At 30.6% G+C, this 17,467-nt stretch overlaps 1 protein-coding gene across 2 annotated transcripts in view; it reads left to right on the top strand.

Moving 5' to 3' along the window:
* LOC113365944 (semaphorin-2A) overlaps nt 1–17,003 on the top strand; it is a 596,710-nt gene extending 579,707 nt beyond the window's left edge. For both annotated transcript variants that reach the window (XM_026607489.1, XM_026607488.1), the window contains 9 exons: nt 7,466–7,573; nt 8,354–8,627; nt 10,938–11,168; nt 12,807–13,065; nt 14,678–14,832; nt 14,913–15,186; nt 16,041–16,367; nt 16,519–16,627; nt 16,699–17,003. In XM_026607489.1, the coding sequence (XP_026463274.1) occupies nt 7,466–7,573; nt 8,354–8,627; nt 10,938–11,168; nt 12,807–13,065; nt 14,678–14,832; nt 14,913–15,186; nt 16,041–16,367; nt 16,519–16,627; nt 16,699–16,776 (1,815 nt within the window). In that variant the 3' untranslated portion in view covers nt 16,777–17,003. The remainder of the gene's footprint in view (nt 1–7,465; nt 7,574–8,353; nt 8,628–10,937; nt 11,169–12,806; nt 13,066–14,677; nt 14,833–14,912; nt 15,187–16,040; nt 16,368–16,518; nt 16,628–16,698) is intronic.
* The last annotated feature ends 464 nt before the right edge of the window (nt 17,004–17,467 follow it).

The following is a 17,467-nucleotide window of genomic DNA, read 5'->3' as shown; positions in this document are numbered from 1 at the left end:
CAGCCAGTGGCGTGTAATAGATTTATAAATACCCATTTGATAACTATCTTGAAATCGAAATTCGAAGTTTCTTGTAAAATAAATTGGAATTAAACTGATGTACATGCAGATGTAGATATATTAGATATATAAGATGTACAATTCACAATTTTCAAATTGGAATGCTTGAATAATTTTGTGTCTTGATTTTATGAAACTTAATATTAAGTCTTCGTTTAGACTTTAGAGCATCTTCAAAATATGAGGTCCTGTGTATCCATTGATTCGCACAATTTTTTTTAAAAAGTTGGAAAGCTTTCTGAAAAAAGAGCAGTATCAAATTGATGTATAATACCGTGAAAAGTATTTACAGTAGATCTTACAATACTGTTATTTTGGAATTGATATGAGATATCTTGTCAAAACATTTCTTCTAATGTCTTGAGACCAAAATTCGATTTTTTTTAACTTCCCGTAGGGCAAGTTATAGTAATCGCAATAAAATCGAAAATGAAATTTTTTATTTATCTTTACGTTTCGAAACTTTCTGAACATTTTGGCCAACCTTAGAAAAAATGGATGAATGTGTGTGAGTTCGGATACAAATTTTCGTCGATGATTTCGGGAATACGGATGAAGCGATTTGAATAATTCAAAAAACATTCGATTCGTATTGATAAGGAGACGTGCTGATTAGTTTTTGGCGAAGGCAGGTCTAGTCGTTCCGAAGATATGGGGCAAAAGGTGCCAAAAACGGTAACTCAGTTTTTAAGAGAACGGAGCGTCCGATTTGAATAATTCAAAAAACATTTTACTTGTATTAACATTTTCATGAAGGCAGGTCTAGCGGTTTCGGAGATCTAGTAAAAAAAGTAAAAAAAAAGGCATTTGACGGTCAAAAATGATCATTAGACATAAACACATCAAATTATGAGATATTTTATAAAGATTTTAACAATAAGTATAAATTTTGTTTACATTCATATGGGTTCCGTACCAATGTTTACGCGTTAGACGGCGACGCGGCGCTTTCGCGCTTCGATATTTCGTATTTATGCAGTTAAAGCAGTACGATTGCTTTCAAAAAAAGTTCAGAATTTCCAAGATATTTCAAAATAAATGATTTAAAATGGAATGATTTAATATGATTCGAAATTCTATTAAAAGTTTCAAATCATTGATCAACTTTTATTGATTATTATTGATTTTTAATTACTCGAATTTTGAATTGCGGTACGGGAAGTTTCAGCAATTTGCCTTAAGGCACGATGCCCTAATTGCCCTAAGACAGAATTCCACTTACAGCTAGTTTGTATCTAAATTAACCCTTTCGCTCCGGGAGTGTTTTCCGAATAAGTGTCGCTGCCAAACTCGAGCTCTAGTATTTGTTATATAAAATATTTCCATATTTTTTAATCATTATTAATAAAAATGTATTCAAAAATTTAAAATTGCATTTCTAAAAGACCAAAATCCACAATGACGAATTATAATTCTTAATAACACTCTTATTGTCAGAGTTCTAAAGCAAAATTTCCAAAATCAGAGGGTCAATTGTCTAAAGCAAAGAGTCTATATCGATCGAAGAAATAATATCGTGAGATTTTATAGTGGATCCTAAAATTCTATTTTAGTATTTTATTCTATCTGGAATAGATACAAGATATTTTGTCAACACTTTTCTGCTACTTTATTTTTGAGACCAAAATCGAATTGCTTGCAAATTCAACAACCTACATTTATAACATGTTTTAGCAGAATCGAATCGTTTAATAATATAATTGATCATAATTAACTTTATTTCATTTGATAAATTTATGAAATACAGCTTTTTTCTTTTTTAATTCATTTTATATGTATTACTTATTTAATATTTGGCCATGGTCAATATAGAGAAGTACTAAAAGCATTATTTTGTGATTAACTTTCATTGACATCAGGTGCTAAAATACTCTGTCTCTTTCTTTTTAAGATAATGTAATGTCTTCAAAATATTTTATATTTTTTATAATTCAACTGATTTTACCAATACTCTGTAAGACATGATCTTATATTAGTCCAGTCATTTAAGCTTAAATTAGGTAAGAATCTCGGAGTTCGAGATACCCAGCTGTAAGTCTGTAAATACTTGTATACTGACACCCTAAAGTTGTCTCAAAACCTACATATGGCATTGATACCCACATATGTAGGTTTTGAGACAACTTTAGGCTGTCAATATACAAGTTTACAGACTTACAGCTGGGTTTCTCGAATTCCAAGGTGAACTTACTGTAATGACTGGACTACATATGGAGGTTTATGAAACGATACTCACTAAGGGTTCTTATGAAATAAGTACGTAAGTACATATTTAGTATTAAAATCATTGCTTAAAAAATAGCCGATTTTGACTTCTTTTATTATCAATCTGGTAGTAAAATACCCTAGCAGTTTCTTTCGAAAATAATTTAATTTCTTGCAAATATTTCCTCGCATCCACTGGCCTGTCTATGTTATTATATTTTCGTGTTCTATCGGAAGACACGCGTTGACTACGAGATATAAAGGAACATTAGTCGAAGTGAAAAAGTATTTATTATAGTAGCTGCCTGGTTTATTGACTTGTTAGAGCTTTTTGGTAATATATACAACGATAGCAATGTATCGATATTCAATTCCCTATTCTCATATGGCGTGAGCTGATAGTGTGATGAGACACAATTATACTCCGAATAACCCATTAAGACGAGCACGCACGTAAAAAATGATTTTTTGAGGTAAACGATGGAATATTCCTGTGCATTATTAATAAGACTGTCAATTGAAGCTTTTGTATTCGTAATGGCATCATGAGGAATGGTTTAATAGAATATCAATAATGTAATAGAACCAGCTTATAAACTAATTTAATGCATCTATTGGTTTACACATAACTAAAAATATATTGCTGAGGTATTGATATATTCAAAGCAGGGTTGCCAGTATATTTCAAATAAATTACAAAACATCTCGGTCGGAAAAACTTAAGGAAATGAAAACATAACCGTAATATTTCACCAGATATATGCAGTTACATAAATCATTACAATGTTAATACACCAGGAGGGTTTCGGTTTGGTGATTTCGTATATGATTCCAAATAGATAGTGCTTCCGAAACGAATAAGTCGTCTATCTTCGTATCCTCCGTCAGTAAGGATGTCTACATTTTCAATTTTTTAATTTTGAATCCATTTATTATTATTGTGCTTTTTTCCTACTTTCAAATCATATATTGCAGTATAATGATTACCTATATAAACCAATAACTTATTAAAAGAGACGCTATAAACGTTTTTATATTTGGAAATAGTGAACTTTGAATAAAAGTAATTTAGAGAATGATGCGAACGCTTAGGTCTTTTTATATTCATCCAACCTCGGACATTCAATTCTTCTGACAACTGCGACTGCCAAGATATTTCATTTCTCTCCCAAAGATCGTTCCGATGAATATTATTTACATTCATTAAACTCAGATTAGTGATATATTGTACAAAAAGCTGTTGCATTAAATTATTTACATTAAAGCACCCAATAGCGGACTAGCATGCCATATCGGATATTACCACTGATGGCCTAATGCAACCAAATTGCTTTTAGATTCATCGGAAACATTTCGACGATAATAGTTAATGTACATTGATTTCATTTGGTAGCCATCTATATATGATTCTGTATGCTTCCTAATTAGAATGATATTAATGATTCGAAATGTGACGGAAATAGTTCAAATTCGGGGGAATGTTCCAATCTCTGAGTATTTTAGGTTAAATCAACGATATTATTGAAATATTAGTTTGTCACCGTGATTGATTTAAAAATGTAATACAGCACATGAGCAATGTATATCCATTTTAACTAACCCTTTCGCTACGAAAATGCTTGCTGCAGGAGTGTCGCTGCTGTATGTGCACAACAATATATTTTAAGATATTTCTATAATTATCAATAAAAATGTGTTCAAAAATTAAAAATTACACTTCTAATGAACTAGATCTTACAATAAAAGACTAGAATTCTTAATACTTTAACCCATAGTAATAATTCTTGATGCAAATACAAACACATGTCGTCCAGGGACGACATCCGTACACACGGCACGTCATGTGGATGTCGTCCAGGGACGACATGTTGTATTTGTCTTCGTTTTGCGTAGTGAAAGGTTTGAACTTAGGTGATAGTCACATACCTATCACAGTACGTTCTCAATTCAGAATCATAACTTACAAAGATTCTGAGCTAAAAGTCTGATTTCATTATGTATTTCATACATAATATTCTTACTTTTATTTCTCTTAAAATAGTTTTGCAAACTGTGCTTTAACAAGTTGCTAGTGATTGACGAGTATACTCGTCGTGGCAATAATTTGTTTATTGACGATTATCTATGACTATTTAATTTGCAATTTTTGAAAATTTTCAAGATATTTACAAAATTTAGTAGCTATTGCAGCTATTATGTAACGTAGTATAATATTGGCAAAACATTCAACAAAAAATTGCTTCTTAGTCTTAACTAAAATGTCCCAGTTTGGCCGGGACAGTCCTAGTGTTCAACCTTGCTTTCCTGGTGCCGGAGTTACGTTTTTCCTCCCGGGTTAACCTGACTTTTTGAAAAAATTAGCTTGAATTTGAATTTTCCTTAAATAATTAGTTATATGTGGTATTTTACTTCTAAAACAAAATTTTAGCTCTATTTTGACGACACAAAATTGTGCGCGCACTCGCGCAGGTCAATGAGCGCGCCACAGTGAACTGGTTAAAATGTGACATATTGATTCTGAACATTACTATCATTTAGTCATGACATTTGCTTTAACTAATTGTATTCACTTATACTACTACTCCTCACTACTCCTACTGACTCAAGTACATCTAAAAACCTCTCTTTTTTTATTAATTTTTAACGTTTTTAACGATCAATTTTTTTTAACTCGTTTTATTTAGCAATCAGAAATACATCAAGATTCCTATGAGCTAAAATGACAATATTTAAGAGCGATGCCTAAGAAGAGCTCCAATGAGATCTTCTCAGTTTAATAATTAATATGATAATATTATATTAGACCTAATCTAAGACTGAGTCTAAAGGCCATTGTCGTTTCAATCTCCTTATGCCAAAAGGTTGGGTAATGTCAACTATTGATGGGTTCGAATGTGAGTCCAGTTTGCGTTTGTATTTTTCCTTGAATTCTTTGAACGTTAATGGCACCGTTTTCATGTTGAGGTTGATGTGAATGGTTTCATTTGTCACGTACCACGGAGAATTAAGAATTGTACGTAAAATTTTTGACTGAGTTCTCTGCATTATAGCTATATTTGATTTGTAAGCACATCCCCAGAGCTCAATTCCGTAGGTCCAGATTGGTTTAATTATTGATTTATATAGCAGCAACTTATTTTCAACAGGGAGCTTAGATTTTTTACGCAGTAGCCAATCAAATTCTTTCATTTTGATCATTATTTGCTGCTTTTTTGTTTTTATGTGGCTTTTCCAAATAAGCGATCAATGATTATCAAAAAATACCATGAAATCCGAGCGTTTGTTGAAAGAATAGTTAAGGGGTATTAGAACTCACTATGATCATTTTTTAAAATCAGTTCAATAATCGAGTAATTGTTTTAGTTTTAATGCCATAGTTTGGAATTATATTTCACTATCGATAGAGAAAAATGATAGAGAAAATATAACAAAATAGACATATTTAAGAAAGAAAGAAATCTATTCCACGGCTGCAATAAAATTAGTGCCACGTAAGGTTATTGTGAAATGTACGGCTTTGTATCCTCCGGCTGGGTGTTGTGATAAATTCGAAGAAGCGAACGGCAAATACAAAACGCAAGTCGCTTTCTGCATTCATTACGCTGGCGTTCAGCCAATTGCACCTACTAATGAAGCATTTTGTTTCAACCCGTGAGAAGACGCTGTTTGTGCACTGAAATGTCACAAATTACGGCAGCCAACTCGGCATTCAGCTATTGTGAATGGCTGATTTTGAATGCCTCTTTAAGAATTGCATTCTGCAGTAATAAAATGTTGAATTTATAAACTTTTGCTGGAAATGTTGTAATAGTTTGGAAAAACATTTCATGCTATTCTAATAAATACTGACTTAAAGGTATATTCTTATCTCATTGCTTGAAACTATTTCTTCAAATTCAGGGCTACCGGAGGACCTTGGGTTCATTTTTGTCTAAATACTACTTCATAAAAGCAGTGTAAAGCAATGAAACCACAATGAAATTGCTAGATTGAGATTTTGATCACGCTTGGCATAATGGTAGATTTTATGCCCAAACTGACCCAAAATATTTATATAGAATTCATAGAGGCCCATGAAGGCGGTTTAATTATAAAAATTAAATTTTATAAGTGTGGCTCTAGACTGGCGTAAGTTAAGGGTTATATCTAAATTAACAATTATTTCATTATCTTTAGTAAATGGAGACTTATCAAAAAAATAAAAATGTTTTTATTGCCGATTAGAGCTAAAGGTTCTTTGAGCTGTTTGCTAACTTATGTTACTAATCTGTTATTTTCTTTTAGAAGGCAACATAGTGGTTAACCAATTTTTTTGTTATATATATTAGGTCGTCTTTATAACCTGGAAGTGGAAAATTTATATAATACTGCTTCATACCGAGCTTGGCTGAAATTGGGTTCGGACCCGTTGTTGACCTAAGTTCTTAAAGGTTACGCCACGTCTGGTTCGAGAGTTTTAAATATCTAGAGCAAAGTTGTTCGAAAAACTCACGAAATTAGGCAGATCATTAAAAAAAAGCTTAATCTATTGGCTTCTTTGTTGTGCTGCATTTTTTTTAATTAATTCTTTCATATTTGAATATATTTTTTATGATATCATAATATTGAATTAGTACCATAAAATATGTTTTGATTTTATTAGTTAAGTATACAAACGCAATTTTCTTAAACCAACAATGATGCACTTTGATTGCCTTCATGAAATGTATACAATTTGAGTTATAATATTTTAAATTATAGTAATTTTTATTTTTGTAATAACCTGTGATTGATATTATTAGAATTGCTTGACAGTTATTGAATTCTTTATATTCATTACTTTTGATAGTATTAAAACTATAGTAGGTATACAATAAATCTTGAATGTGGACTTACCGTCGGCGATTTGCAGAAAACCATATAAAATTACTGCCTTCAATATCATGGTAATATATAGCCTCAAATATCTGAAGCAGAATTACAACCGTTGAACCAATTCTACCAATCGTATAAATACATGGAATGTAATGAGAAAGCATAAAAGTATATTACTTTTCCTTGGTTAAAGTAATCTCCTTTGCCTTTTATGCTTTTCTATAAGAATCTGAAAAAAATTATACTGGTTCATACATTTGTCATTTAATATAACATTATACAATATTTTTATTAATATATTTTAAGTGTAAAGTGAATATTTTCTAATATAGATTTTATTTTCCAGCATTATGATTGTCGCAATCATGTTCGAGTTATACAACCTATTGGAGATGGAACCCAGCTCTACATTTGTGGAACTAACGCCCATAATCCAAAAGATTGGGTTATCTATGTAAGTTTAACTTATATTTAAATATTTTTCCAAAATTTGTCATATTGTAATTGATATATAAATAGGGCTTGGTTTCTTAAGCCTCTAAAATTTTTGTAATGAAAGTAAAACAAAGTCTTCAACATTTGCTGAATCTTGAATTTAGTTGGCCTCTTATTAACAAAGTTACATCCATAGCAAAAGTTTTAAAATATTATATTCATCCATTATTTCTCGGTATTTTTAAAAATAAATTTTCATAATACACTTAGTTTTAAATTGGTAAACCAAAAATTTTAATAGGAGTTTTATAAAAAACTCAGTAATAAAAATTCTCAATTTCATTATGATTTGAAGAAAAATTATGAAAAACGAATGGATATTAATGGGCGTGATTGAAAGAGTATTTTCCGACATCTGTTGGTACTTGCTATAACCTATTTTTTGAGTATTCTAAATTTAACGTCCTATAAATCAATACTTAATATAATAATATTTATAAACAGCAGTGAGGAAAAGAGTAAAAAATATTAGTATAAAATTTACAAAATCTTGTTCTTGTTTCAAGTTGCCAAGTTAAATTTCAATAATAATCGCTTCCTTGCTCAACTAGATTATTTTATTTAACAGTACTACATTACATAATTTAAATCTATGAGGCAAAATATTGACTTCTTAGGCAGTGGTTACCACTTGAGCAAACTTTCCTGATACAAAATGTGTTTTCCATTATTTATAAAATTCTTATAACTTTGCTCTAATTAACTTTTAATATTCTTAACAATTCTATTTCTATTTCAGTCAAACCTGACACACTTAGGTAGAAAAGAGAGTCATCCATCAGTAACTGGTCTAGGAATCGCAAAATGTCCTTACGATCCAAATGATAATAGCACTGCAGTTTGGGTTGAACATGGTAATCCTGGCGATCTTCCTGGTCTATACAGTGGAACTAATGCCGAATTTACGAAGGCTGATACAGTTATATTTCGTACTGATCTTCACAATCGAATTACACGGAACAAGGACTTTCCATTTAAAAGAACTCTGAAATATGACAGCAAGTGGCTCGACAGTGAGTTGATAATGCATTATTATTAGTATTATTGCATCTGTACATTATCTAAATTATTAAACAGTGATTTCCAACCCTTGGGGCAGATGCAGGTACACAAAGTAAAGCTAATCAACACTTCTCCCCATCATTATGAATTGAATGTTTTTGAATAATTCCAATTGGATGCTCGGTTATCGCAAAAACCGGATTTCCATTTTCTGCACTCTTTGCTTCGTATCTCAGAAACTTTCCTAAAAACTAATCAGCACATCTCCCTATCAATAGGAATCGAATGCTTTTTTAATCATTCAAATTGGTTGAGCGGTACTACCGAAAACGTCGACGAAATAATTGTATCCAAACATACATACATATTCACACGCACACACACACATTCATTGTTTTTGAGGTATGCCAAAATGTTCAGAAAAACCTTCTAAACGTGGAGTAAAAATGTTCATTTTCGATTTTTGGCCGATTACTATAACTTACCTTACGGAAAGTTAAAAAAAAAATCCAGCTCAAAAATAAAGTACAATTTTATTAATCTCTGTTTTACTTATGCTGAGATATGTTATGGTATAAATAGATTTAATAAATCTTTAATTCGCATAATTCATAATATTGTGAATACACTATCATAATTATCAAACCCAAAGGGGAAATGGATAGCAAATGGTGTATTAAATTTCATTAATATAAGAATACAAGGCGGTCGTGTCACATAATAAGAATTCCTTGTAACAGGTATGCGCCGTTCGATAGATATTCGAAGCCGAAGACTGTCAATAAACATAAAAAGTAATTTGATAAGGAATTGTTCGTTCAATTCTGCTGCCTGGTTGTTCATGGGTAATATCGATTCATCCAAACACGTAGAGATACGAAATTATTCGCATTATTAAATTTGAGGATGCGAAGGAAAAAATATTTGTCAGGATTATTAAGCTTAAGTGTACTGCGATTTTTCAAATGTTCCAACAATTTTGATTTAATCGAAATAGCTATTTATTAGGTTGCAAGAACATGAATTTTATAACCAAGTCAATAAAAGTTTAAAACAGGCAAATTCAAAAAGTCATTAGAAATATCTCCGATGTTGTTCCCTTTTATGCGTTTGTCATTTATAGACGACATTCACATGACGTGCTGTGTATGTACATATGTCGTTCATGGACGGCAAATATACGACAACATATTTTAAGATTTTTCAATCATTATTGATTAGAAAAAAAATTAATAATATACGTATATCACATTTATAAAAATATCTATATTAACGAGTGTCTTTAATCATTCAATATAATATTTTCATATTTTAATCAATGTGTTTGCTAAATTGAGATGAAACATAAGGTTATGTATTACTTTAGAAAGAAATTATGTTTCAAATCTAATAATCAATGTATTCACAAAATTGCTAAGGTATAATTATTTTTTAACTTCCCGTAGGGCAAGTTATTGTAATGGGGCGAAAATCGAAATTGAAAATTTTTACATTTCTCGACGTTTTCGACCTCAGAAAAAATGGATGTGTGTGTGCGTGTGTATGTATGTATGGATACAAATTTCCAGTCATGTTTTCGGGCGCACGCATCAACCGATTTGAATGGTTCAAAAAACATTCGATTCCTATTGATAGGCAGATGAGCTGATTAGTTTTTGGCAAAGCAGGTCCAGCTGTTATGGAGATAAAGAGCAAAGAGTGCAGAAAATAGAAATCGAGTTTTTGAGAGAACGGAGCATCCGATTTGAATGATCTAAAAAATATTCAATTAGTAATGATTGGAGAAGTGGAAAAAGGCAGGCCCAGCCATTTCGAAGATACGGAGCTAAATGTGCAAGAAATGGCAGTTTTTGAAAGAACTAAGCGTCCGATTTAAATGATTCAAAGAATTTTCTGCTTGTCTTAACAAAATAATTGATTTTGGAAAAAAAACATTTTTTGTTTCAACTTTTTTTTTCAAAAAAAAATTTTTTTGTTTTTATTTTTTTAATAGTCAGAATAATTTCAACTTTGCAATTCAGTTCATATAATTCTTAAAAATATTAGACAATTTTACAATATAATAATAATCTATTTGAAAACATTCAAAATTCCTCGAACATTTCGTTACGGTACGGAAGTTCCAGCAATTTGGCTCAAGGCACGATGCCATACACCCCACTAGTTTTTTTTTTTTTTTTGAAGATGAAAATATATTCTATATGAATTTATATAATATGATTATTATTATATTATTTAGTACAAATAAATTAAATTAAAATATTCTTACTTAAATTAGATTTTGAAACATTGAGTATTTAAATGTATTTTTATTATTGCAGAACCGAACTTCGTTGGATCTTTTGACATCGATGAGTATGTGTTTTTCTTCTTCCGAGAGACCGCTGTCGAGTACATCAATTGCGGCAAATCCGTGTATTCCCGAGTTGCCCGCGTCTGTAAGCGCGATACCGGCGGCAAACATATCCTGAGTCAGAATTGGGCCACCTACTTGAAGGCCAGGCTAAACTGCTCAATACCTGGGGAATTTCCATTTTACTTCAATGAAATACGTAAGTAATAATGGACTCATAACTAATTACAGGTAACCTCCGCATAACACGGTACTTCTATAACAAGGATTAAGAATTGAGACCACCCCTCTCATAACACGGTAGTTTTAAAGCACGGGTTCGCTAGAACACGGTTTGAGAATTGAGCAAAACCTTAATAAAATAAGAAATATAGTAATACCTATGAAAATCAAACTTTATCTAATCTATAATTAGTAAAATCGCCGTACAATAGCTCAATAAATGTGATGAAACTAGTGCAAAAGATAAGTAATTTGATATTTAATATTTGATCGCATACGTATAAAAAATAATTCCAGGATTATCCGAATTTCATATTTCTTGAACAAAGATTCTTTAAATAAAATAAGCATAAAAGTTTAATAAAGATAAATTTGCATGTTTTAAATATATACATATCATTTTACTATCTTAAATATATTATTTTTTGCAAAAACTAATGCACGGACCTTAGAGGTAGTACAGAAACTGCTCAGAGAATGAGGATATCTTGCAAAAAAAGGTTTAGGTTGGATAGCACTTACTTGTTAGTTATGTGAAAAAAAATTATATAATCCATGTAATGGATATTACTTCCTAAAAAAATATGTAACAATATTTATCATAAAATCATGATATGTTTTTTTGAATTCTTGGAACGTAACCGTTTTTTCGTTTTTTCTTACCAGTTCTTTGTCCCGTATAACACAGATTCGCATAAAGTGATAGTATTTTAGAACGTAACTACCGTGTTATACAGGGGTTACCTGTATATGGTGACTATACATTTTTCTGAAAGCCAGACAATATTTTTTTTGAAATTAGATCTGTTGTCCCATATTGTCCCGGGTTATCACAAAGTATAGGTTCAAATTGAATCGTCAGTTACTAAAAATCGTTATATATATATATATATATATATAACGATATATATATATATATATATATATATATAAAATTATAACAACCCATCAAATATTTGAATTATCTAAGTTCTGAATGTCAAAGGCCTATTGCAAAATTCGAAAGGCAGGTTAAAATGGCCTTATATCAATAATTTTGAAACCATATAAGAGCGAACTATTTGGCTGTCTGGCAATTGTTTCTATTGTACCTTTACATAATAGTATTTACTATTCTTAATCATGTTCAAAGTTATTTGGCATAAAGCTTTACGTTTATTCTAATAATGCCGTTCAAATATGATTGCTTTTATGTTATTTTATACAATTTCATATATAAATATCATTTGAAGGATTTTTTTGTATCGCAAACTTTAGGATGAAGAAACTTATAGCTTCATAGTAATCTAAAGTAACGAATTCGGACGTAACATTTTTTAATTCTGTTCTGTAATATTTCTAGTCTGTTTTAATAAAATGTATATCATTCAGAAATAACTTAGAGAGGTGTTTTCAAAAATTTAAATGTAAATGTCACTATATAATCCATACTTTTAAATTGGTCAAAATATGCATATTTATTATATGTAAATAGCAGTAAATATAGTAAAATCATGCATCCGCGTGTTGCTAATTATTTTTATGTACTGGCAAAATGATTATTTTAAATATTTCCATTAGAAATTGAAATACCTTATATTACGATAGCTGTACATTTTCTTACATCAATTTTTAGAGAGCATCTACAAAGTTCCTGGAGATGATACTATGTTCTACGGTACATTTACAACTTCAACAAACGGCTTGATGGGTTCTGCCATATGTAGTTTCACAATTCAGGATATTCAAGCTGCTTTTGCTGGTAAATTCAAAGAGCAAGCAACGTCCAGCAGTGCTTGGCTGCCAGTTCTCAGCAATAAAGTACCCGAGCCTCGGCCAGGAACTTGCGTGAACGATACGGGAGCATTACCAGATACCGTTCTTAACTTCATAAGGTTTGGCTTATAGAAAATATATTATTTGAAAATCTTTATTTATTTATCTATTTCATTTCTCAAAGGTCTATGCAATAATTTATTTAGCCCTATCGCTACGGCAGTGTTTTCCTCATGGGTTTTCCAGTTGCGTTGCTAACGGATCAGACACGAAAATATATTAAGATTTTTCAATCGTTATTGATTAACACGTACTTAAAAATTATAAATTACATTTCTAATTCTGTTTTTCTTTAAAAAATATAATTCACAATCATTTGACTCAGAGTGATAAATATTGAAATAATCAACAAGAATTGACATACTGGATGGCATCTATAGGCGACACCCGTACTCAGAGATTGTCGTACGAATGTTGTTTATAGGCGACATTAGAATAACACAAGTAGTCTTGTTGATGTCAACGTCGACTATGGGGATGCTCGTAGTGAAAGGGTTATTAGTTGATTTTTATTATATACATGTATACTATTACGAATGTGTGGGTGAGCACCCACATACATATATATGAATTACACAGAATTATCCATTTATATGCAAGTCCCATATCCGAATAAAAATGTGTCCCCAAGAAACCTACAATTAACCTTCGGGGGGGGGGGGGGGTGAGAGTTGGTACATATATATATATATATATATATATATATATATTTATTTATTTATTTATTTATTTATTTATTTATTTATACTAGATTACCCAACAGACGTTGTCCTGTAAACACGCCTGCCATTCAAAAGCTTTTTTATTAACTTATACTTAATTTACTTGTTATCTTATACTAATAGTTACCGTTTAGTTAGAAATAATAATTATTGTTTTTTTTTAAACTACTCGAATTTATTTTAATGCCACTGGTTATACAATATTTTTAGTCATACTTGTAGATGTTTAAATAAATAATTTTTTATGACTAAAACATTGATTTTCCAAATTTATCCCACAAAAATTCATCGTGTGCCTTTGTGATTTATTTATGGTCAACATAAGATATATGATATACGTATTAGAAATGCAGTCTTTTCAACAGTATAACAAATTCAGAAAGTATTAATTTGTAGTAACTGCGGTAAAAGTACAAATCATCTTGGATTTTTCTAGCCATTTTTCTCCATTTCCATTTATTTCTACCATATTATTATATTTTTATAATTATTTAAATCTTTAAAATTCCCCTTAACAAACTTCAAACAGATTTATCAAAATTCATATAACCGTGTAGTAGGAGTTTGCTTTCATGCACTCGTACAAAAAAAAATTTATATATAAAATATATATCAAAAATGTCTAAGATGCAGAATTGTGTATTGTTTTTTAGCATTTAATTTCATAATTTATCAATTTCTATTTATTGAAGTAAATTATTAAAATACGTAGCCAAATCACATGATCGATTTTTATGGATTTTTGGATTCCCCCCGTTGGAGATAAGAAGGAATTGATTTATTTGAAAATGTCTTGTTTTTTTTTTACAAAAATCAGGTAAAAAATAAATACACGTGATATCTTACCTACCCATGCCTGCTCCACGTGATATTTTGTGATTTTTTGTCAACCCCCCTCCTCCCCCTAAAAATGATTTAGAGATTAATAGACGCCCCCTTTTCATCTCAGGTCCCATCCACTGATGGATGCAGCAGTATCCCACGAAAATGAAAAACCAGTATATTATAAAAGAGATTTATTATTCATTAAACTCGTAGTAGATAAATTAAAAATTGATATGCTCGGAGAAGTACTTGAATATACTGTGTATTATGCAGGCACAAGTAAGTACACATAATAAATGTTAGCAATGCTATTTTAAAATTATTTCTTTAATATTTATTTATTATGGTATTTATTTAAGATGATGGACGCATTCACAAAATAGTACAGTTTTATAAGAATGATGAATCAATGTCTATTCTTCTGGACGTATTCGATGTAACTCCTGGGGAACCTATCCAAGCAATGGAGATATCACGAAAGCACAAAGCGTTATATGTTGCTTCAGATCATAGAGTTAAACAAGTAGATCTTGTCATGTGCAACCGAAGATACGATAATTGTCTCAGATGTGTTCACGATCCATACTGTGGTTGGGATAAGGACTCAAACTCCTGCAGACCATATGTACCAGGGTAAGCAAGTTAAACTAGCTTTAATAGTCCAGTCACTTAAGCTTAAACTAGTAGTGTGTGCCATCGTGCCTTAAGGCAAATTAGACAAAAGACTTAACTTCTCAAAAATTTAATCAGTTCTTCATCTCGTCAATACAAGAAAAATGTTTTTTGAATTATTAAAATCGGGCACACCGTTCTCTTAAAAAACTGTGTTACCATTTTTTGCACCTTTTGCCCCGTATCTTCCAAACGGGTAGACCTGCCTATTCCAAAAACTAATCAGCACGTCTCCTTATTGATAGGAATCGAATGTTTTTTGAATAATTGAAATCGGTTGAACACGTACATCCATTTTTCTAATGTATGCCAAAATGCTCAGAAACCTCTGAAACATAAAGATATATAACAATTTTCATTTTCCATTTTTTGCGATTACTATAACCCTCCCTACGGGATGTTAATTAGATAAGAATCTCGGAATTCGAGATACCCAGCGCTGTAAGTCTGTAAATACTTGTATATTGACACCTAAAAGTTGTCTCAAAACCTACGTATATGGTAGGGTGTACGCAATATATGTAGGTTTTGAGACAACTTTTAGGTGTCAATACACAAGTATTTACAGACTTACAGCTGGGTGTTTCGAATTCCGAGGTGAATTTACTATGATGACTGGACTATAAAGCGATTTTCATCTGAATTCTTTGGCATGATTTTCAAATTTTATGAAAATGATGAATTTGAGTTCTATAAAGATATGTTACAAAATAAGGTTTGTAGATCTAGGACAACCAATATTAGATTAGCCATTTATCATAATAGATTATTCATTTATGCATCATATTCATATTTTATATTTCATTTCATTCAAGGCTTCTTCAAGACGTTTCAAACAGCACATCAGATGTCTGCGATTCTAGTGTAGTTCGAAAGAAAATGGTTGTTACATGGGGGCAATCAATTCATTTGGGATGCTTTGTAAAAATGCCAGAAGTTTTACAGAAACAAACTGTGACTTGGTTCCATCACTCAAAAGAGAAAGGACGTTATCAGATAGTTTTCAGACCTGATAAATACATTGAGACTTCGGAACACGGTCTGGTTATTATTGCTGTGAATGAAGCTGATGCCGGACGCTACGATTGTTGGATGGGAGGATCTTTATTATGCTCTTTCAATATCACTGTGGATGCTCACAGGTAACTTCATAATAATTTTCACGGATATGTTCAAAACTATAATTTTTATTTAAATGCTATTGATATTGAAACCTGATGGTTACTTTGAGCTGTTTTTTTTTTTTTTTTTGACAATAAGGAACTGATGAGCATTGTTTTTGATTTATTCCAGGTGTTCACCTCCTAATAAAACTAATGATTATCAAAAGATTTATTCTGACTGGTGTCATGAATTTGAAAAATATAAATCAGCTATGAAAACTTGGGAAAGAAAGCAAGCGGTATGCATATTTTTAGCATATAATTTAATTAATTTATGAAAGTGTTTATTTATAATTGATATTCTTTTCAGCAATGCACATCTCGATTAAATGAAAGCAATCAAAATACTTATCCAAATGAAATTAGGCATCATACACCATTAGTCTGATAGCTTTTGAGGCTCTCCTACTTGTTGTATTTGTCTGTAACGCCTTTAGGAAACATACCTGTGCCGTATGCCCATTGGATTTTTACAATTGCATATAATTAACTAATTGATACAATAAATTAATAAAACATTATGTCATAAGATATATTCTTATTACATAATTGTGTGTAAATAGTTTTTTTTACATAATTAATAAGAGGCTTGAATGTCTAATCGATTTTATCTCAATCATCAGGTAGGATGAGTTGTTTTATATTAATACAATTACTTAATATTTTCTTTTTAAAAAATCTACATTCAGCTATTGCATTTATTGTAAATATGTTATTTGATTTTCAATTTATTATATTTACATTTGTAAATATTTCATCAATCCATTGGTTTTCGATCTTTTTGATTTTGTGAATAGTTTTTCCAGCGAATGTAAAATGTTATTTTGTAAATATATAGAAGTATATTAAAATAAATAATGTAGATCTATAATCTTATATGAGTAATAAAATTAAAGAATATTTGTATTTTTAATAAACAGAGCTTTACTTTAGGGATCCATAAAATTTAGAAGCTCGCAATCCTCTGATTTGGTTATAATAACGCTGTAATTTAATTCACTGTTTCAATTACATATATATGGACTTGTATATATGATCTCACAGATTTTGTGAGTGTTGCTACCTGCAAGACAAAATTT

This window comes from Ctenocephalides felis, unplaced genomic scaffold (genome assembly GCF_003426905.1).
Source record: "Ctenocephalides felis isolate EL2017-DRISC unplaced genomic scaffold, ASM342690v1 CF-g0.4_SCAFFOLD_01170, whole genome shotgun sequence".
Taxonomy (NCBI): domain Eukaryota; kingdom Metazoa; phylum Arthropoda; class Insecta; order Siphonaptera; family Pulicidae; genus Ctenocephalides; species Ctenocephalides felis.
Note: the sequence above shows the minus strand (reverse complement) of the source record. Positions and strands in the feature narration are given on the sequence as shown.